This window comes from Apostichopus japonicus, chromosome 17, assembly GCF_037975245.1.
Source record: "Apostichopus japonicus isolate 1M-3 chromosome 17, ASM3797524v1, whole genome shotgun sequence".
NCBI classification, from domain to species: Eukaryota; Metazoa; Echinodermata; class Holothuroidea; order Aspidochirotida; family Stichopodidae; genus Apostichopus; species Apostichopus japonicus.
In genome coordinates, this window is record NC_092577.1 from 4,215,001 (window position 1) to 4,231,599 (window position 16,599).

The 16,599-nt window shown below is 38.7% G+C and overlaps 2 protein-coding genes across 2 annotated transcripts in view; one reads left to right on the top strand and one right to left on the bottom strand.

Annotated features, from left to right (window-relative positions):
* LOC139984303 (uncharacterized) overlaps positions 1-6,508 on the bottom strand; it is an 8,587-nt gene extending 2,079 nt beyond the window's left edge. The window contains exons 1-2 of the mRNA XM_071998166.1: positions 6,380-6,508; positions 1-1,656 (exon numbers count right to left, since the gene is read on the bottom strand). The exon at positions 1-1,656 is cut by the window's left edge and continues 2,079 nt beyond it. Of these exons, the coding sequence (XP_071854267.1) occupies positions 1-1,645 (1,645 nt within the window). The 5' untranslated portion in view covers positions 1,646-1,656; positions 6,380-6,508. The remainder of the gene's footprint in view (positions 1,657-6,379) is intronic.
* On the top strand, positions 4,008-16,050 carry LOC139984331 (uncharacterized). The gene is made up of 2 exons (XM_071998211.1): positions 4,008-4,026; positions 13,786-16,050. The coding sequence occupies exon 2, from the start codon at positions 14,169-14,171 to the stop codon at positions 15,003-15,005; it is 837 nt and encodes a 278-aa protein (XP_071854312.1). The 5' UTR covers positions 4,008-4,026; positions 13,786-14,168; the 3' UTR covers positions 15,006-16,050.
* The last annotated feature ends 549 nt before the right edge of the window (positions 16,051-16,599 follow it).

Genomic DNA, 16,599 nt, shown 5'->3' on the forward strand with positions numbered 1-16,599 from the left:
CAATCACATCTTCCATGAGTTTAGTACATCTTGTGCCCTTGAACAAATCATAAATGGCAATTTGACTGGGTCCACTAACCAATACAATGCTATCTTCTGATAATACATCGCAGCAAGCGCTGGTGGATCTGATTAAATCATATTTTTCGAAAAATGTTTGAAACAATATTTCACCGTCAGCGCTCAAAGTGGTTATATGCGTTTGTCCTTCTGTCTTACCTGCTACTATGACAGCATCTTTGCAATATCTTATGCACTGAATAGAATGAAATTTGAGATTAAATCCTTCAATTTGGATGACAGACATTTCCTTCTCCACAATTCCTTCTCTAATAGCTTCCATTGCGTCTAGATCTACTTCGATCACTTCGCCTAGTGTCTCAAAACTTGGGAATTGTCTTTCCGTATCTGCAATCAACGGATCGATAGCTGCTATTACATCAGGAATGCTCTGTACACTCGTCCAATCATGCTTTGTGGTCAGAATGCTAGAAGCTGTAAAAGTCAAATTTTGAAATCTCTTGATTATGTTGTCATAGTAGTCCGAAAGTTCTCTAATATTGTCGTGACTTTGCTTTTGATGTACCTTCACCAGTTTTGTTTTTTCATCAAGAAGACTCTGTAAGCTCTCCAGCTGTTGACATAGTCGTGCAATTTCGGCTTCGTTTGCTTTCTGAAACATCTTAATCTGTTTGTCGGTTCTTCTTGTTTTCTCAGCACAAACCTTCTCGTGTTGCACAACAAGCATCTGTATTTTTTCTTCCAACTCCTTCTTATTATCGCGAATATCTTTCTGCAGAATCGCAGTTTGCATATCCTTCTGCATTTTAAAATCATTTTTCAGTTTGTCTATTTCTCTGTTGATTTGCATTTTTTCTCTCTCAAACTGCGACTTAATCACCTGCTCTTGTCCACGTGTGTTATCTTCCAGCTTTGTCCTCTTTTCAGACATTACTCTTGGCATATCGTAGACTTTCTCTTTCAGCTCCATCAATATCCCGAGGCTGTCAGCCAGTAGTTTCCTCTCCGATTTCGCTAATGATGTTACTTCCTGCAGGTCGTGTGCTTTGTGCTCTCCAAAAGCTCCGCAAACCATGCAGATCGGTAAACTGTGACAAGATTTGCAACATAACTCTGCCACCTTCTCAGGATGTGTATGGCACTTAGGGGCATCCTTTAGTGAGTCCAGCTTTGCCATACTCAGGTTGCTATCCGCCACATTGCACAGCTCCAAGACGTGAGGACGATGCTCTTTCACAATGTTGTTCTTCATATGAATATCACGACAATTTTGACAGAGGAAGTCGTTGCACTTAAAGCAGTATGCAGTAACTGCAAGATCAAGGGTACAACCAAAGCATTTCTTGATAATTTCCGACTTCAAAGATTTCTTGAAGTGGACGTATTCAACAATGCTGTTCACAAAAAAATCTGTCTTAAATCCGTCCTCCGGAACAACTATGGTTTGCTGACATAGTGGACATATCAACTTTTCGCCAGCTTTACCTATAAGTGTCTCCAAGCAGACGCTGCAAAATCGATGTAGGCAGGGTAGTAATTTCGGGTCTTTAAACTGCTCCAGACAAATCGAGCAGAGGAGGAAATTTTCATCAATGTCATTCAAAACGGTTGAGTTGGATGCCATTTTGATGCAAGCTGAAAAGAAAATACCAAGAAAGAATAAATTTCATTTTTAATGAATATCAGCTCATAACATCGAAGAGAGATCTTGAAAAGAAGAGGCAAAAACAAAAACAGACATAAAGCAACAAGCTTTTGTGACTCCTTGCTATATAATTGCTAAAATGTTCGCTTAACTCACAGAATAATGTAGAGCAAGTGAATTAAATTTATCCAAGAATTCAGTAAGAAGCAGAAACAATCAGATATTTCCAGCTCTTACAGTATTTGTAGAACTCACTTGAGTGCTTCAACCAATTAATTCACTGGTGGGCAGGTCCAAGCTATTTGCACTGTGACGTACGGGACATTTCAGAGAATTAAATGTGTCTCAAAGTTATAAAAATTTATTTTCCAGAAACTTTTTCAGGTTTTCATATTTATTATTGCTGCTACTTTATTACAAACTCATGAAGATTTCCTACACTTGCTTTAATTAGGTCCCATCATAATTAATGTACAGTGTGACGTACGGGACCAGAGAATTTTGTGTTTTGCAAAGCAAAGCTGAAACCCCTCTGAAATTAGGAGGCCAGTGATCAAGCTGTTATCACTAGTGAATAGCCTAACTTTCCAAGGGCTGAGCTGTAACATATTAGAAAAAAATATGAAGCCATTCCAGTACAGTGATTACACAAATGAAAATTGTCCTGTGACGTACGGGACATGTGACGTACGGGACAATTTGTCCATATACAAATTAAGTATGAAAACTCATATAGTTATTCCTGAATATACCATAACAAGCTGATTTCTACATAGAAACATTAATTTGGATATTCCAGAACAATGTCATTGGTAATTTCATGCCATATTTCCTTCTTTCTGGGATATGGAAAAGAGCAGTTACTATACTTGTGAGATCATTCCAATACATAAAACATGGAATGAGTAAAGTATTAATCTACTCTACACATACATCAAATACTCATAACATCAATTCTAGCTTTGTTAGACCACAAATGATTCAAGATGCAAAGTTTTGGTGCAAAACTCTTTTGGAATATACTGTACAACACTGTATCATACTCCCCACTATTGACCCTAAAGTTGAAATATGACCCATCCCATTCAAAACATACCATAATGTCCACAGTAACGTCCACGTAATGTCCATCTATGAAACTAGTACAACAAAGAAAACTCTATAGACCTAAACCTGGTTACCAGACCAAATACTAATGACATCAATTCTAGCTTTGTTAGACCACAAATGATTCAAGATGCAAAGTTGTGGTGCAAAACTGTTTTGGTATATACTGTACAACACTGTATCATATATACTCCCCACTATTGACCCTGAAGTTGAAATATGATCCATCCCATTCAAAACATACCAAAATGTCCACAGTAACGTCCATGTCATGTCCATCTATGAAACTAGTACAACAGAGAAAACTCTATAGACCTAATACTGGTTATTGAACAAACTCATGAGTGATTGTCCTCTGCAAAAATTGGGCGAGCAAAACTCTACACTTGTAACTAAAAATCTCAATGTCTACCATCTAAGTTCAGGACACAAGAACATTGTTGCACAGTCATGATAGTCACACTTCACACTAGGCCTACGAAATGTTGAAATGCAAACTCAACATTCTTGAAGTCATCCTCATTCAATGTCAATGTTGAATAGCATTGTAGATGATTCTGTATCCCACACACACACACAATTGACTTCCCGTTAGTTTATTGAACAACACTTGTGCTGTTGGTGGTCATCAGTCAATAGTTTACTTGGTGCCATAATGTGCTCTTCAGGCATGCAGGGATTATAAGTTGCAACTACCGGCTTTCAACAAAATAAATTTGTAAGCTTTGGAAGGTTTCCAGTAGAGGTCCCCATTGGAGCCCATGCATGTTTATTATGTGTAAATACAAGGTTTCCACCACACTATGTCCCGTACGTCACATTTTTAAATTTGATAATTAGATTTGCAGTGAATATTATTTCAATTTTTTTGCGATGGATTTTGTTGAGCAATGTTCTTAATTAGAACTTTATAGAATATCACCAAAAAAATTGTTCCTCCATATCAAAACTTGAAAAAAAGTGCTGAAAATTGTGACGTACGGGACATCAGTATTTGAACACTAGCTAATTAGCATATTTAATTGATGAACCCCCACACATAATATGTCAAAATTATTGGATTTATTCGATTATCAATTGTCAATCGCAACAACTCTGTACCTGGACGACATACATTAATCTTGGAGTGAGTCAAACTGGGGACGTATGATTGGAAGGCACCGGCTTTAACCACTGAGCTAACACTCCATGAGCTAACACTCCAATATTACTAGGGTTCTTGCACTCATCATTAAGCTGGATCTACATGCCAAGTAAGTACAAAGTTCAACTAAAATGTGTAGCATTTACAAAGTCTTCAGGTTTTGACCCATGTTGACCTCAAAGGCTCATATGACCTTTGATCATCTTAAAAAAGAATATGGTTCTTGTAACCATAAGTTGTATGCACATGGAAAGTATGTAAGGTAATCCAAAATGAACATTTTTGAGTTAAAGTGTTTACAAACCGGCGTCAAATACACACATGCCCATACACATATGCAATCACCATCGCGTATATTTCTATCCCCTCCGGTAGGGAATAAAAAAAATATTAGTCTTAATCTATTTTTGAGAAATGAAAAACTGGAAAAGAAATTCAAAGATTGCACTCAAGATTGTCTATTTACAGACTGGAGAACGAACCCTTGGAACTTTTCTGGGAAAGAAATTGTGCAAGACATTTTCCCAAAACTATTCGGCATCAGTGTCGTTAAATTTAGTTGCCCTTCCTTCAGTGACCCACTTAGAAATATGGTGGCCATTGGTGTACAATAACAGTCATTGCAATTGTTAAGCATACATGTAGGTCCATGTACATACTGTACAACAACTATAATTTATAAATGCATTTAACTTCCATAAAATTAACTTAGCCCTATATACTGTATATAACAACAGCAAACAACTAACCCAGCAAACGAAAGAAGGGAAGTGATAACCATCAACAAATCAAATATTTGTTTCAAATCAAGGTATGAAGTCTAATGTAAAAAGACCAATTATATATGGTGGGTGGTTCTAGTACGTACACATTATTAGCTGTCACTACAACATGCAGATATGAAATATAATAACAAGAGTTACCTTGTTCGCTTTACTCAATGACATTTTTAATGGCCAAGTTTACAGCCTGTGAGAGCTATTATCATATATGGCAGAAAATAGCCCCTAATTATGATATGACATATTTACATGTAACTAGTCTCTTACCATATCTGTTTCATTTGGTGTGGTATAGTACAGGTCAATTTGTCAATATTAAACTTAAATAATTAAAATGTCTTCTTTAAACTATAATCAGAGAGCTAATGTAGGAGAATTAAATGTTGAGGTCCAGCTCTGAATTTTCAAATGACATTGAATGTGTCCTTATGAACTTGATTGTACATGTGCACTAATGTAAATGTTAGTCAATGTGATGCTCCCCTTTAAATACTGATGATCTGCAAATAACAGGGAATGAACAAAGGAGGGGCGTCTATTTTAGTGAGTTGCAGGCTATACAAGATATCATATATTTATAGATTTTTTTGCTTGTTGCTCGAGCTGTTTTGGTAACATCTAGTCCAAAGTAAACACAAAAAATAAACAAAAAACAAACATGGGTTGTGGGGCCTGAATGTATTTTGATGGCTGCTCTGTACTACATTAAATTGTATAGACAATATGACAGGTTGACTATGCTGGTGTAATTTGCATGTATACGTAAAATCGCACAAACATAATTGCCTTGCTCTTTATAGGACATTACCAGGTAAACCCATGTGAACTTAATTTTCGTCAGTCTGGGAGATAGTAGCCTCACTATGTTGCAGTACACCACACTCGATACATGCACCAAACCAGAAAGCCAATAGGCTTAGTGATTCCTTACAGTTTTATATGAGAATGTTAAATGTAACACTGTACACATTGACAATAGCCACAAACTCATAATGGTTAATCCAATATTTGCTTAAATCGAAGGTGTGTCATGTATTCGGTTTGGCCTAACTTTAGAATCCGTACCATATGAATGGGAAAGCTTACTTCGAATCGGCAGAATAACAACTGTATAATCCCAAATCAATAGAATAACAGTCAGTGAATAGGTGCGTCGCGTGAATGATTCGCTGGAATGAATTAAAGGGGTAGAGTTCCAAATGAATTAATCGGGTAGTCAAATGGTACGGATTCTAAATTATTACCTTAGGTTTAAAGATTTTGACCTACTGCACATACCGTGTTGGCATTTGATGTGATACAAGAAAGGTTATTGTCAAATGTTTTTGATTTTGAAAGGTTCAGACCTCTAATGACCTCCATACATTACAGTATACCCAAAATGCCTACCAGTGTATATACAGTAGCCTATGATATTCTTGTCATTTCTGATACGATTCAATGCATCCGTCCAAGTAAGAAATACAATTTAGAGATAAGTTTTTGTTCAACAATCTGTAACCTACGGGTCTCTGTGGTCTACACAAGAAGCAATGGTTATTGTTCATTGCTAGTCTCACTCTTACCCTACCCTACAAAACGTTTGGCTAGGCCTAGCCACTAGTCTATACTTTTAGTAGCCTAGGCTACGGCTACCATATAGGCTCAACAAATGCTAGGCAAATCTGGATATTCACATACCTTAAGACTTATTCTACCTTTATTTTCAAAAGGTTACAAGAGCCCTGAATTGATATCATAAATGAAAGGCATTCTTAAACCGCTTCCAGTCCGCGTAGGCATTGAGACGGAACCTATTCACAATGAACCCCCTGACTTGACACAGACCAACCTGAAGCTATCCCAGGATTGTTCACAGGATTCATCCCAGGATTCAACCCAGGATTCATCACAGGATTCATCACAGGATTCATCACAGGATTCATCACACTATACATCCCAGGATTCAGATTTACCTAGGATTCATCTAAGTGTGTTTTAGGTTCATTAATGGATCTTTAGCGCACGTGTTACTACCGCAATAAAACGCTCAGCCTAGGAATAAAACCGTACAAACTTACTTCTAACAAGGCATTAGGCCTGTTACGTGATTCAATCTTTAATCTATTATCATCGCATAGTCGATTAGGTTATTGCATGCACCCCGGCAGAGTAGCTCTCGTGTGTAATTCAAGAACGTCACAATATACTTACCTAACGTTAATCACCGTGTCTGTGTTATCTATCGGCCCACGAAACATGGTGGCAGCGATGTTTGTGGTTGTTTAAAGGACGCTGTTCCGATATTCAAACCGAAAAATACATTGTCGGAACTGTTCAAGTCGTAAATATTATACAAAAACTGTCTTCATCAAACAGGTTTTCGCCGTGAACATTAGTACAGGTATCCGTTGTGCGAATATTGACGAGTAGTAGCATACACTCTACACAATGGCAGACTCCGAAGAGACGACTACGGAGGCGACGAGAATGAGTCGTAGTTCTGGAAACGTTCATCCCCCACCTCGCCCTTTGACAAACATTGCCCCTCCACCGCCTCTTCAGCTAAAAGATGGGGTAGCGGAAGAATGGAAGCTATTCAAACAGATGTTTGAGGGGTACTGTATCATCACCCAGCTAGATAAACATGAAACTGTATACAAAAAGGCTGTATTTTTACACTGCATTGGAGCCAATGGTGTGAAGATATATAACAGTCTAACGTTTACAGACGGGGAGGATTAGGATGATATTAGAGTCATCATAAAGAAATTAGATGAATACTTCATCGGAGAGTGTAACGAGACCTATGAACGATATGTTTTCAATAAAAGAGACCAGAACACAGGTGAGACCATTGATGCATACGTTGCGAATTTGCGCACACTTGCCAAAACATGCAATTTTGGTGAGTTGGAAGAATCATTGATAAGGGACAAGCTAGTTTTGGGTATAATTGACCCCAATACTAGAAAAACTCTACTTCAAACTAGAAAATTGACACTGCAAACAGCAATAGACATTTGTAAAACCGCAGAAGCGACAACTAACCAAATGAAATCAATGGATTTAGAGAACGTAAACAAAGTTCAACAGAAAAGAGAAAATGTCAAAGCCGACAACAAAAAGAAAACTCTCCCAATGATCCACAATTGCCAGTATTGTGGAAGGTCACACCGAAGGAAAAAAGAAGAATGCCCAGCCTGGGGTAAATTGTGCACACAATGTGGCAAAGAAAATCATTTTGCAAAGAAATGCAGGTCAGCAAACACTAAAAGGAGCCAAAATCAGTCAAAACAGGTTAATCAAGTTGATTATCAATCTGAAGACTGTGAATGGATTAATGTAATCAAAACAAAGAGTAAAGATCTGAAATGCAAGATGGAGGTAAACAATCAAGCCGTTGTTTTCCAAATCGACACAGGTGCAACCGTTAACACGGTACCTGAGAAATATGTTGGTGCTACGACAGGTGATTTAAAGACCCTGACTATGTGGAATGGTACTCAAATCAAGTCAAAAGGTACAACCCGACTAGTCATCAAAAATCCTGTCAATAACAAGGCATACTCAGTCGAGTTTGTTGTCACAGAGGACACTTTAACTCCGTTACTAGGACTTAAAGCAGCACAACAGATGAAACTCATTCAAATAAATTCTGAAAACATGCAGAGGGTCATGTCAGTCACAGATGTAGGTATGTTCCCGTCAGTGTTCGAAAATAAGCTAGGCAAATTGCCAGGCCTAGTCACTCTAAAAACTGATGGAAATGTGAGACCAACCGTGATGCCAACTAGGAGGGTACCACTAGCTATCCGTTCCAAATTAAAGCAGGAATTGGATAGGCTAGTAAATGCTGACGTCATTGCTGTGGTATATGAGCCGACACCGTGGGTGAGTGCACTGGTCATCGCACTAAAGAAAAATGGAGACCTGAGAATATGCATTGACCCTAGGGAGCTCAATAAAGCACTACAGCGAGAACACTACACACTGCCAATCCTAGAAGAGACCCTACACGAACTTGGTCAATCCAGAGTATTTTCAAAAGCAGACCTATCATCGGGATACTGGCACGTTCAGTTAGACTATGAGTCAAGTCTATTGACCACTTTCCAGACCAGCTATGGCAGGTACAGATGGAAACGTCTTCCATTTGGCCTATGTGTTTCTTCAGAAATATTTCAAAAGAAGCTAGTTGAGGCACTGGACAGTCTAGATGGAGTAGTGTGCATTGCCGATGATGTCATAATCCATGGCAAAGATACAGAGCAACATGACAAAAATCTCAAAGAGTTCTTGAAACGATGCCAAGAACAAGGGATCAAGCTTAACCAGGATAAGCTTGAACTAAGACTGGATGAAATCACATTCATAGGTCACAGGCTAACCAAGAATGGCTTGCAATCCGATCCAGAGAAGGTGAAAGCCATCACCGCCATGCAAGCTCCGTCCAATCTGAAAGAATTAAGAAGGTATCTTGGGATGGTAAACTATCTTGCAAAGTTTCTTCCCAACCTCCACGATACAACAAAGCCACTTCAAAATCTGACCAAAAAAGACACACAGTGGAATTGGTCAGAAAGTCAACAGAAAGCTTTTGAAGAAGTCCAGAAGAAGGTACAAAATTCTCCAGTATTAGCATTCTATGACCCAAAAAAGGATTTAATGCTGGAAAATGATGCAAGTGAATATGGCTTGGGTTCTGCTTTGCTCCAAGACGGTAGACCAGTTGCATATGCCAGCAGGACTCTCACAGAGACTGAACGTCGATATGCACAAATCGAGAAAGAGATGCTCGCAGTCAGCTATGGTCTAAAGAAGTTCCATCATTACACATATGGACGCCAGGTTTATGTTATTACTGACCATAAACCTCTGGTTTCAATCATCAAGAAACCACTCTCCAAGGCACCGAGAAGGCTTCAATCACTTCTGCTTCAAACCCAGGAGTACAACATTGAACTTTCGTACAGACCAGGCAGCCAGATGATTCTGTCCGACACATTGTCACGAGCACCACTGGCAGGATCAGGGAACGCTGATATAGAGAGTGTCAACAATGTTGCAATGTTACCAGTCAACAGCGCACGTTTGGATGAAATTCGTGTTGCTACACAAAATGATGCTTGCCTTCAGAAGCTAAAAGAGGTAATAGTGAAGGGATGGCCGGCCGAGAAAAGAGGTCTTAACCCATCTCTTACACCATATTACAGCTACAGAGATGAGCAAACTGTACAAGATGGAGTTGTTCTTCGTGGAGAAAGGATCGTCATTCCAGCGGCAATGAGATCCCAGATAAAGGACAAAGTACATGCTGGTCATCTAGGCATTAACTCTTGCCTGAGGCGTGCACGAGAACTTGTGTTTTGGCCAGGTATGTCTGCAGAAATCCGACAGTTTATCGAAAGTTGTGGAACTTGTTCAACATTTAGTGACAAACAAGCAGCGGAGCCATTGTTTGTACACCCAGTCCCGAACAGACCATGGGAAAAGGTCGGCACAGATCTGTTCTCATTCTGTGGCCGAGACTACTTGATCACTGTTTGACTACTACAGCAGTTTCTTTGAGGTTGACTGCTTGACTGCTTGACTGAGACATCATCAGAAGCCGTCATCACCAAGTTGAAACATCACTTCGCGAGGCATGGCATACCTGACGTTGCGATAAGTGATAATGGGCCGCAGTACTTATCCGAAAGGTTCCAGCACTTTAGCAAGACTTGGGATTTTCGACATGAAAAGTCAAGCCCAGGAAACAGCCAATCTAACGGAGCAGCAGAGGCAGCTGTTAAAACTGCCAAACGGCTATTTACAAAATGCCGTGCATCGAAGGAAGACCCGTACATTGGGTTACTGAACTTCAGAAATACACCAACTGAAGGTGTCGAGGCAAGTCCGGCACAACGACTGATGGGTAGACGGACAAAGACTTCTGTACCATCTACTGCCTCTCTACTTCAACCGGGCACGAACAATTCACAACGAATCTGGCGGCAAATGGACTCAAAGAAATCCGAGGTTGCACAACGATTAACACCAAGGAGGACACTTAAACCTCTAAATGTTGGTGACACTGTACGTATGCAACCAATACAGACAGGCCAGAAAGAATGGAAGGAGGCGACCGTGACAAAGGCAATTACATCCCGGTCATATGAGGTCGAGACAGAAAAGGGCAGGAAATTCCGCAGAGGAAGGAGATTCCTGAGATCATCCCATAAGCCATGTGAAGAACATCCGCCTGATGACGTCCAACCAGACGAGGCAAAAGAAACCATCACCGAACAACTAAAACCACCCGAACCACCACCATACCAAACCAGGGCTGGAAGGATCATCAGGAAGACGAACCGTTTGGATCTGTAATTTTGTTCTATGTTATTCGATTTTGAAGTTTGTCGATTTATTGATTTTTGAGTGTAATTGGAGCTACCCTTGCAATTAGTAATCCCAGAAATCATTTTGTCTTGAACTCTGACAATCCGAACATTTTACTTTAATTAGCTAAAAAATAAAAGGAGAAAGATGTTACGTGATTCAATCTTTAATCTATTATCATCGCATAGTCGATCAGGTTATTGCATGCACCCCGGTAGAGTAGCTCTCGTGTGTAATTCAAGAACGTCACAATATACTTACCTAACGTTAATCACCGTGTCTGTGTTATCTATCGGCCCACGAAACAAGGCCTACCACTTCATGTAACCACGATCACTGATGAAAGCCTGATCGAAATGGAAACAACTTCCTCATATTTCCATCTCAGAAAATGTAGATTTATAAGCAGAATAATGTGGGAATCCACTCTGACCCGGGTCTGACATATTTTAAGACTCGAGATTTCACTTCAGTCTTGTTGACATCTGTGGTAACGAATATAAAAATTTTGTTATTACGAAATAATAAGATTAATTCTTAATTACGGAATAATAATTCGTTATTGCGAAATACGAATTCATATAATTAAGAACAACCCAGAACAGATAGGCTTGCGTAAGAAACTTGAGTATATGTACTTCTTCTAATTCTGCAGCGGTAGTTAATATGGCGCTATACAGATTCATCAGACAAACATGTGCAGATACCGTTTCAATCCGGTGATGAATCTGTTGATAAATCCGAATCCTGCGATGAATCGTGGTTGACAGAAACGTGATACCTTGTTATCTTTAATCTAGACCTGAGATGTCCATCGCTGCTATGTACACTGTGTTGTGGGTATTGACCGTAGCTGTATGTATAACTGTACACTAGTGTCTAATTACCGACCGTAACAAGCTGTGTGTGTATTTTCTGGGATCGATGGTGGTATCTAACCCTTCTGTTACACCTCATTCGAAACTAGGTCAGATTACCGGCATGAGACGTTTCTTTGTGCTCGAGTCTTCACACCCTTTAATGGCAGTCTGATAGTTCCTGGTGCAAAATTGTAGACCATGCACTTTCTATTTTTGTTGACTTTGGTGCTCAGTTGTATATGAGTACTAAAACGTCTACTTGGCCGCTGGATTCCGTTCACTTTCATTCCGTTCGTCTTTCCGTGACAAAAGTACATTGTCCCTTTAATCGCTGCGTCAAGTCAGGGGAATTCCATGACGTTCATTGTCAATAGGTTCCGTCGCTACGTCCAACTGCAACGTTGCGTGAAGGTTCACCAGCTAGAAAATCTACGCGGACAGGAAGTGGTTTAAGAATGCATTTCATTTATTAAATTAATGCAGGGCTCTTGCAACCTTTGGAATAAAGGTAAAGTAAGTCTTAAGATATGTGAATATCTATGATTGCCTAGCATTTGGTAAGCCTAGGGACCAGGGTAGCCGTAGCCTAGGCTAGATGGGTAACGTAAGACTAGTGGCTAGGCCTAGCCAAACGCTTTGTCGGGTAGGATAAGTGCGAGACTAGCAATCAACAATAACCATTATGAGTTTGTGGCTATTGCCAATGTGTGCAGTGTTACATTTAACATTCTCATATAAAACTGTAAGGAATCACTAAGCCTATTGGCTTTCTGGTTTGGTACATTTATCGAGTGTGGTGTAAAGAGCAAGGCAATTATGTTTGTGAGATTTTACGTATACATGCAAGTTACACCAGAATAGTCAACCTGCCATTTTTATTTTATTATTATTAACTTTATTCGAAACCAGGGATCCTGTCACTGGTGAACCAGTGTTCTCCCCAGGATCCCTGCACATATAACACATACAAAATATAACAAACAGAACACATAAATAAATATAGAATATAAATATAAAAACAAATAGGGCTAAGTTAATTTTATGGAAGTTGAATGCATTATAAAGTATAGTTGTTGCATGTACATGGACCTACATGTATGCTTAACAATTGCAATGACTGCTATTGTAAACCAATGGCCACCATATTTCTAAGTGGGTCACTGAAGGAAGGCCAACTTACACAAGACACTGATGCCGCACAGTTTTTGGTAAATGTTTTGAAAAGTTTTATCTTTTCCCAGAAAAGTTCCCAAGAGTTCGTTCTCCAGTCTGTAAATAGACAAGAGTGCAATCCTTGAATTTCTTTTCTAGTTTTTCATTTCTCAAGAGTAGTTTGAGACTATTATTTTAAGAAATATACGTGATGGTGATGGCATATGTGTGTGAGCATGTGTGTATTTGACGCCTGCTTGTAAACACTTTAACTCAAAAATGTTCATTTTGGATTAACTTACATACTTGCTATGTGCAATTTGTGCATACAACTTATGGTTACAAGAACCATATTCTTTTTTATGATGTTCAAAGGTCATTTGAGCCTTTGAAGTCAACATGGGTCAAAACCTGAAAACTTTGTAAATGCGACACATTTTTGTTGAACTTTGTTCTTGGCATGTAGATCCAGCTTGGTGAGTGCAAGAACCCTAGTGATATTGGAGTGTTAGCTCGTGGAGTGCTAGCTCAGTGGTTAACGCCGGTGCCCTCCAATCATAAGACATTTGAGCAATTATATGGCAAGGAGTCACAAAAGCTTGTTGCTTTATGTCTGTTTTTGTTTCTGCCTCTTCTTTTCAAGATCTCTCTTCGATGTTATGAGCTGATATTTATTAAAAATGCAATTATTCTTACTTGGTATTTTCTTTTCAGCTTGCATCAAAATGGCATCCAACACAACCGTTTTAAATGATATTGATGAAAATTTCCTCCTCTGCTCGATTTGACTGGAGCAGTTTAAAGACCCGAAATTACAACCCTGCCTTCATCGATTTTGCAGCGCCTGCTTGGAGACACTTATAGGTAAAGCTGGTGAAAAGTTGAAATGTCCACTATGTCAGCAAACCACAGTTGTTCCGGAAGACGGATTTAAGACAGATTTTTATGTAAACAGCATTATTGAATACGTCCACTTCAAGAAATCTTTGAAGTCGGATATTATCAAGAAATGCTATGGATGTAGCCTTGATCTTGCAGTTACTGCATGCTGCTTTAAGTGCAACGACTTCCTCTGTCAAAGTTGTCGTGATATTCATATGAAGAACAATTTTGTGAAAGAGCATCGTCCTCACGTCTTGGAGCTGTGTAATGTCGCAGATAGCAACCTGAGTATGGCAAAGCTGGACTCACTAAAGGATGCCCCTAAGTGCCATACACATCCTGAGAAGGTGACAGAGTTATGTTGCAAATCTTGTCACAGTTTACCGATCTGCATGGTTTGCGGAGCTTTTGGAGAGCACAAAGCACACGACCTGCAGGAAGTAACGTCATTAGCGAAATCGGAGAGGAAACTACTGGCTGACAGCCTCGGGACATTGATGGAGCTGAAAGAGAAAGTCTACGATATGCCAAGAGTAATGTCCGAAAAGAGGACAAAGCTGGAAGATAACACACGTGGACGAGAGCAGGTGATCAAGTCACAGTTTGAAAGAGAACAAATGCAGATAAACAGAGAAATAGACAAACTGAAAAATGATTTCAAAATGCAGAAGGATACGCAAACTGCGATTCTGCGGAAAGAAATCAGCGATAATAAGAAGGAGTTGGAAGAAAAAATACAGATGCTTGTTGTGCAACACGAGAAAGTCTGTGCTGAGAAAACAAGAAGTACCGACAAACAGATTAAGAAGTTTCAGAAAGCAAACGAAGCCGAAATTGCAAAACGATGTCAACAGCTGGAGAGCTTACAGAGTCTTCTTGATGAAAAAACGAAACTGGTGAAGGTACATCAAAAGCAAAGTCACGACAATATTAGAGAACTTTCGGATTACTATGACAACATAATCAAGAGATTTCAAAATTTGACTTTTACAGCTTCTAGCATTCTGACCACAAAGCATGATTGGACAGTGTACAGAGCATTCCTGATGTAATAGCAGCTATTGATCCCTTGATTGCAGATACGGAAAGGCAATTCCCAAGTTTTGAGACGCTAGGCGAAGTGATCGAAGTAGATCTAGACGCAAAGGAAGCTACTAGAGAAGGAATTGCAGAGAAGGCAATGTCTGTCATCCAAATTGAAGGATTTAATCGCAAATGTCATTCTATTCAGTGCATAAGATATTGCAAAGATACTGCCGTAGTAGCAGGTAATATTAAGGGAGAAGGACAAACGCATATAACCATTTTGAGTGCTGAGGGTAAAATATTGTCTCAAACATTTATCGGAAATGATTCAATCAGGTCCAACAGCAGTTGCTACGATGTATTATCAGAAGAAAGCATTGTAGTGGTTAGTGGACTCAGTCAAGTTGTCATTTATGATTGGTTCAAGGGCACAAGATGTACCGAACTCATGAAAGATGTGATTGCCTATTACCCAGCAGAGAGGGTGGTCTTGTGTGTGGCAGTACATCATGTAAAGAGATGGATAGTCATCGGTACGAACAGCACAGCTTTGTATGTGTTTAATTGTTTACTGCAATACATACATACCGTCAAATTACCACATACATTCACTTGCTCACAGGAAATCGCTTTCATAGACGACAATTTTCTTATCTGCGATACGATGAAAGGGAGAGCATATGCAGTGTCCGTGAAGGGACGTAACAGTAAGATAGTGTATGAGTTTACAAAACCGAGGGAGATCTTTGATTCCAATTGTTCGCCTTGTAGCATTTGTGTAGACCAAAATGGGTACATCTATATATTATGGTCATCATACAAGTCACATGAATGCACTTGTATCTTAGTAGGATATCAGCCTACCGGCGGAGAGCAACTCTTGAGTCGATCAGTAGACTCTGACGCATCTTGTATTACAACTATTGTTACTGGAGGTGAAGAAAAGTTAATACTGGCGACTTCAAATTCAGGGAAACTCTACAAGTTTCATTTACCCTTGATTATCTAAGATATTTTAGTCAATTCAATTCAATGCATTACATTATATATTAAATATAAAATATATATATATATACACATGTATATATATATATATATATATATATATATATATATATATAAACAGTATATATATATATATATATATATATATATATATATATATATATAATATATACGTATATACATATTGATGTTGCTGTATTTGAAATTTTGTTGTTTGTTGTACTTTTACTTTAATAATTTAACATTGCCTGTGACTACCTCAGCAGTTATTATATCAGACTTGTGCCATGTATAAATTTTGAATGAGTTCCTCCAAGACAAGAGGTATGTTAGTTATCGAATACGAACTTTTCAACTAACGCAAAGAATTAATATTTTCTAGTTTGTAGTTTAAATGCTACAAATTGTAGTTCTTACATAGAAGTAAGAATCAGCAATATTAGTAGGAATCATACGCTGAGCTAAACAGCCATGACCGTTAACATTATCAAGAACATTATCAAGTGATAAACTTTCTACTTTAGATTCTTCATTTATGGATTATCATAATTTGTATACATTAATAGGCAATAAATTGAGAAATTAAAATATAAAACAATTTCCTGCCAGTTATTA

Bases quoted from the DNA above. Each gene is read 5' to 3' on its own strand.
- LOC139984331 (XM_071998211.1), top strand. From the start codon at position 14,169: ATGAAGAACAATTTTGTGAAAGAGCATCGTCCTCACGTCTTGGAGCTG.